The sequence below is a fragment of the Gossypium raimondii genome, chromosome 7 (assembly GCF_025698545.1).
Source record: "Gossypium raimondii isolate GPD5lz chromosome 7, ASM2569854v1, whole genome shotgun sequence".
NCBI classification, from domain to species: domain Eukaryota; kingdom Viridiplantae; phylum Streptophyta; class Magnoliopsida; order Malvales; family Malvaceae; genus Gossypium; species Gossypium raimondii.
Genome location: NC_068571.1, coordinates 18605752 through 18611660, shown reverse-complemented (window position 1 = coordinate 18611660; position 5909 = coordinate 18605752). Strand labels below are relative to the sequence as shown.

Here is a 5909-nt window from a genome sequence, read left to right as displayed (position 1 = left end):
TGGAATGATGTTGTAATAGCATAAGAAAAAAAACTGAAATGACCAGAGTACCCTTAAAAGATTTTTTTTAAGTACATAATTATTGTTATTAAATTTTACTAAGATTATTATTAAAATAATAAATAATTTAATCATGTTTTAATATAATTATTACTAAATATAATTAAATAAAAATAAAAATATATAATTTCATAAAATTCTTAATAAAATTTTTATTAAAATATGAATTAATAAAAATCATAACATAATCTCATGGGATCATAGTTGCCAAAATTACAAATATTGATCCAAAAATAATAATTATTCTCATTTTTTTATATATGAAAAATATCAAACATTTATACACCAAACAAACCCATGTTTTAACTTCTCTATGAGACTACCCTAGCCAACCAAAAATTTATAGATCAAATCAAAAGCCATGCAAAATGGATTCCGCCATAAAGTGTTGGAGACATAGGAGATATAAATTCCATTGGCAACCAACCAAGTCATCACCAAAGTTAGATCAACCAATGTATAAATGATATATATACACATTTTTCATTACAAACACGAAATGCTATTGAACTTCAAACCCAAAACAAACAATAAAAAACTAAAATAAAAAATTAAACTTCATCCCTGTGATGCAAGGTCAACGCTGTTAGCCGTCTTGATGTCCTCTTCGGTTCTACGTCTGATAAAGACAGGCTTCCCTCTCCACTTGACGGTAACAGTGCTCCCTAGCTCTATGCTAGAAAGGTCAACCTCAAGGGAAGCGAGTGCAAGAACGTCTTTGCTGGCAGACATGCTTAGAACAAACCTGCCACCAGACAAGACGAAATAAGCAAAAGCACGCTTGCTGGGATCACTAGGTGGAAACCGCTCGTGATTATACTCGTCGTAGACAATTTTCGAAGTAGGGTTCTTTACAGCTGCCACAGTAGCAGGGACATCTGAGATCATTCCCATATCGTGTCCTCGGCTGAGGGCATCTGAAGAAAAACCTGGAAAAAGGTAAAACAACTGTCATATGCTATTACAAAAATACATGTACTGCTCATAATAGAGCATCCAAGAAATGTGAACTAAATGTCAACACTCAAAGTAAACTAGCAGAGGCTCGTGTATCACATAATCTATAAAAGAATGGGGGAGGGGGTAGTCCAACCATACAAGCACAAGTTTTCAGGCCTTCATTCACATATCTATAGATTGCACCATGATAACATAACAACATTATTGCACGACAGTATAGGTTTTTCTCTGAAGAACTTTCTTCCTAAATGGCATGTGAGCTAATTCAACTAGTTGTTTTAAGAATACATTAACATGAAGTAAAGCAGTGGCTTCAAATGTGAAAATTCACCATCCACGAGCATATATGTATAGGCGAGTGCTTCAATGCTATTCACTTGTATAAACCAAAGGATCACAAAGTTCTTTACCACTTTTTTAAAATTTTCTTGTATTTCCATTATCATGAATAAACACAATGTGGCTTTTTAATTCAATAAAAGCATAAATGAATGGTTATCTTCACACAAGAACAACTGATTCAAAATAAACATCTCATTATTAGCATTCGGCTTTCCTTTTTAGACATAATTGATTGGGTCTAGTATGCTCCAAAAAGTAACCCATATGACTATTTTTTTATTATGATCATTTTTAAGGTCATCCATCAAAACTCTTTTAAACTAAAGTTGTTATAATAATCATCATAAATATTAATAAGTAATGATATATGTTAAGCTTCCAAAATAAAAAGAAGAATTATGGGCATTAAAATATGTATATCAACATTGTTTTACTTTTTATCTTTTGTGCTTCAAGCCTGCTTAAATGACTAGACAATTTACACAACTTGGTGATGATAACCACTAGGAAATTCATTTTTCTTGGGGACACCAAGATGCGGGGCAATGAAGCCCGGCAAAATTGCACAACTTAATAGTAAAGCATTTAATAGTAAAGCATTTCAGTCTAATAGTAAAGCATTATAATTCCACAACTTAATAGTAAAGCATTTTCCTCCATGTCTCTCGCTTTAAACTATAAGACAAAACTGTTGTAATAACATCCACTCACCAAAGAAAAGAGAATTAAGAGAAACGGAAACTTATACAAGAGAGTCATTTCCAATAACACAAATTTTGAAACACTCACTTACAGTCAAAATAAAAGAAAACTTATCCAATCCAGACCTTCAAAAATACATACAGTATATATACACCCACAAAGAAAATGCTTTTCATTCCAGAAGAATTTCAGACCAAAGAAAAGAGAATAAGAGAAACAAACATATAGGGTAAATAAGATCATATATGAAGAACCCTTCTCAAACAAGGATCACTCAAAAAGTTCCCAAACTTCTACCCCAGCACAATCTGCCTTACTATTCTACATCCTAGCATTTACTAGCAGTTACTTCTAGGCCAATTGAACTTTGAACTTCCTTTTCAAAGTTTTAGTCGTTGCCAAAAACAAAACAATGAATATTTGAGATGATAAATATTTTAGATGATAAGCTAGACCAACAAAAAAAGGCTATGTTTTGGCACCTTAAAGAGGATTGCACGATGCCTGCAAAGTCCAATGGATAGGCTGCCAATGGGAAGCACAATACACTTATGAAAATCCTTCAATCTCGTACTGACCAATTTCCAACGTTTGTGAATATCCCCTTGCTCCACCGGAAAAGTTCCCCTAAATATATAACAATTCAAACACAAAGGAAAATAGATTAAAAAATAGTGAAAAAAATTAACCCTTAAGGGAAAAAAGGGAGAACCCTACCCCATGTATATAGCAAAATTAAAACTTTTTTTGGTTCCTGATAAAATGAAGAGAAGGGGACTGTCTAACATTTCCAGAAATAAAAACTCTAACTCAAAAATTGTATTTACTTAAGCGAAAAGAATACCCAAAAAAAAGTTTGTCATCTTTTTCTCCAGTTTCTAAGTACCCAAACGTGAGTAACAGAAAAGTAAAATAATGAAAAATACGAGAGAGCTATTTCATTTTAAGTCACAGAAACCCTAGAAAATAAAAGGTCTAACAGAAATAGTAGCAGCAGCCGCCGTGCAGAATGCTGAAGACCAAGCCGAATGCTGAAGGCGAACAGAAACAGTAAAGATGAATAAAAAGAATAAAAAAAATGCTTACTTGAGAAACCAAGCCGAATGCTGAAGGCGAACAGAAACAATAGCAGCAGATGGGGAAATAAGAAGGAAAAAAGGGAAATAATATGAAGGGAAATAAGAAGGAAAAAAGGGAAACGCAGAGATGTAAAGGAAAGGAGAAGATGAAGCTGAGGGCAAAAAATAAAAATGGGAAAAAAAAAAAAAATACTCCCGTGGAATGGAATGGCTATTCAGTGGTGAAGGAAGGGAATGCCTATTCAACATTTTCCCGTAATAGAGCTGGAATGGATTCAGGCTGTAATGCCATTACAGCCAACCAAACTAACGTTTGGTGGTGGGCCCACCGAATTGGGGGGAAATGCATTCCTATTCCCCCAATGGCTGTTGTAAGTGTAACATAAGGGATGCGTAAATGGAAAGCTGAAGCGTGGAATTTCATTTCTCTCCTTAAAAAGAATATTCCTTGCTTTTCTTGATTCTACACTAAGTGAGCCCATTGGATGATTTAGCTTTAAGAAACCGAAAGACGACACCAATTCTTTTCTCTTGTACAAAACCCTTACTTGCCCACAAACTTAAATTAAAACTCAATAAACAAATCATTCTTTGGATCCCTTGATTTATTTCCTTGATAGAAAGTAAAATTTTGATTAATGTTAAAAAAATTAAATTCTAGACAATTATAGTTAAAAAATAATATTTAAGAAATATAAGATTCAAATTTCAATATTTATAATTTTCTTCACATACTCATATAAGTAATGCTAGATGCAACAGAAAAATGAAACCGTGGCAAAGAAAATCGACTGGCCGGAAAGTGGAAACTACTATTTGATATTAGCCAGCATATTTTGACTAAAATCTGAGGAACAATAACTGGATGGCCAATGGGTGTCAAGTGTCAACTATAAATAATGCTTAACATCCAACTTTCCTAATCAATAATTTCATAAACATTTCTTGTATTATTCAAAGTTGCCAATTCTGATATTGGTAATCCAATTAAAGAGATTGAAAGGATGAGTGTGGAAGTGTTAGACTGTGCCACCATTGTTAACTTCGTTGAAGATGAAGAAGCATTCAACATCTCAATACGAGAGCGATTTGCTCACCTGGACACCAACCATGATGGGCTACTGTCTTACACGGAGTTGTCCAAGGATTTGCAGAGTCTCAGGGTGCTCGAAACTCACTTCGGCATCGACATTAAAACGGACCCAAAGGAACTCGCTCACGTTTACGAATCACTGTTCGAGCAGTTCGATCACGACTCCAATGGGACGGTGGATTTAGAGGAGTTCAAGTTGGAGACCAAGCGGATGATGCTTGCCATGGCTAATGGGATGGGTTTTTTGCCTGTTCAAATGGTGTTGGAAGAAGGCAGCCTATTGAAGATTGCAGTTGAGCATGAATCCACCAAACTAATTGCTGCTTGAATCTCTTCAAAAACGTCTAAATCCTCACGTCTTGCAACAACTCACATTTTGTTTTGCTTTCTTTAATAATTAGAGATTTTGAGTTTGAATCTGCATCCATCTTTTTCAGCTTTTCAAATTTTGTTAAAGCAGTGTTATGCTTCGTCATCGTTTAAATGCAAAATTGTTTGTAGTTTTGAGATTTTTGGTTTATTGCCGATTAATTTAAGGTTGGATGTTTAAATGCAAAAATTTGTTTATTGTATTCGGAGATAAAATGTTTAAAATTTGTACAGACAATTACAAACCCCAAACATGAATAATGTAAAAAATATATATTAACTAAATTATATTACATAATTAGTTTCTTTTATCCAGCATGGATTAATTGTATGTATTAATTAAATTAAATTATTTTTAAAATTTTTCATAAAAATTGTTAAATTTGATCACGAAATTAAAATATAATAATATATAAGTTTAATTTTAATAAGATTATGATTGTTATTAAACTGAGTTTAAGTAAATAATTTTTTGAAATAATTTTAAAATATAAATAGTAAAATAGTAAATTATGTGAAATTCTATTTTAATATATAGTTTCTAATTTAATTTTAATTATTAATTAGTGAAATTTTATCTTAATAGTGTATTTAATTTGTAAAAAAGTGATTAACATAAAAGATTTGTTTAAACAATTTTAACATTTATAATGGTTTATTATGTAAAATTGTAAGTTGAATTTTAAATATAAGTAAATTGGAAAGACTTATTATGAAAATATAACTTGCAGAATACCATTAAAATTATTTAAAAATGTGGAGGGTTTATGTTGGAAATTTTCCTCTACATATATTTTCTTTCTTTCCTTGCCGTATGTCAAATTTTTATAGTATGAACACATCTAAAACTTAAGGATATTGTAATATAAAATATATATTAGATTGGTTTAAAATTTGTATTAATTAATTTAAGATTTCACCAATAATTTAAGTACGAAATTACTACACAATAAGATAAAAAGTCGATTTTGTAAATCCTAAATAAGTAAAAATCAATGTTTTATATTTTGATATATATTAACTACAAAAATTTTTGATAAAAATTAAATCATGTTACAGTAATTTCTTTTCTATTAATGTGAAATTAATATATTTTAAAAGTTCTTATTAAAAATAACATCATATATTATTAATTAATTAATACAAATTTTAAATTTATAAAATCAATGAATATAATTGAATAAATTAAAAATAAAAATCAATTTTTTATAATTAAATAAATATATTTTCTATCTATAAATATGAATTTATTTAAATATGATAATAATTAAATCATATCAACGTTATTCTTTTTATAAATAATA

The 5909-nt window shown here is 30.5% G+C and overlaps 2 protein-coding genes across 2 annotated transcripts; one reads left to right on the top strand and one right to left on the bottom strand.

The window, feature by feature from the left end:
- Positions 1 to 399: 399 nt before the first annotated feature.
- On the bottom strand, positions 400 to 3502 carry LOC105800033 (cytochrome b-c1 complex subunit Rieske-4, mitochondrial). The gene is made up of 3 exons (XM_012630912.2): positions 3151 to 3502; positions 2547 to 2691; positions 400 to 989 (listed from the first exon to the last, which is right to left on the bottom strand). The coding sequence occupies exon 3, from the start codon at positions 952 to 954 to the stop codon at positions 619 to 621; it is 336 nt and encodes a 111-aa protein (XP_012486366.1). The 5' UTR covers positions 955 to 989; positions 2547 to 2691; positions 3151 to 3502; the 3' UTR covers positions 400 to 618.
- Positions 3503 to 4058: 556 nt separating this feature from the next.
- LOC105771291 (uncharacterized) lies at positions 4059 to 4739 on the top strand. Its single transcript, XM_012592720.2, has one exon. The coding sequence runs from the start codon at positions 4148 to 4150 to the stop codon at positions 4562 to 4564; it is 417 nt and encodes a 138-aa protein (XP_012448174.1). The 5' UTR covers positions 4059 to 4147; the 3' UTR covers positions 4565 to 4739.
- The last annotated feature ends 1170 nt before the right edge of the window (positions 4740 to 5909 follow it).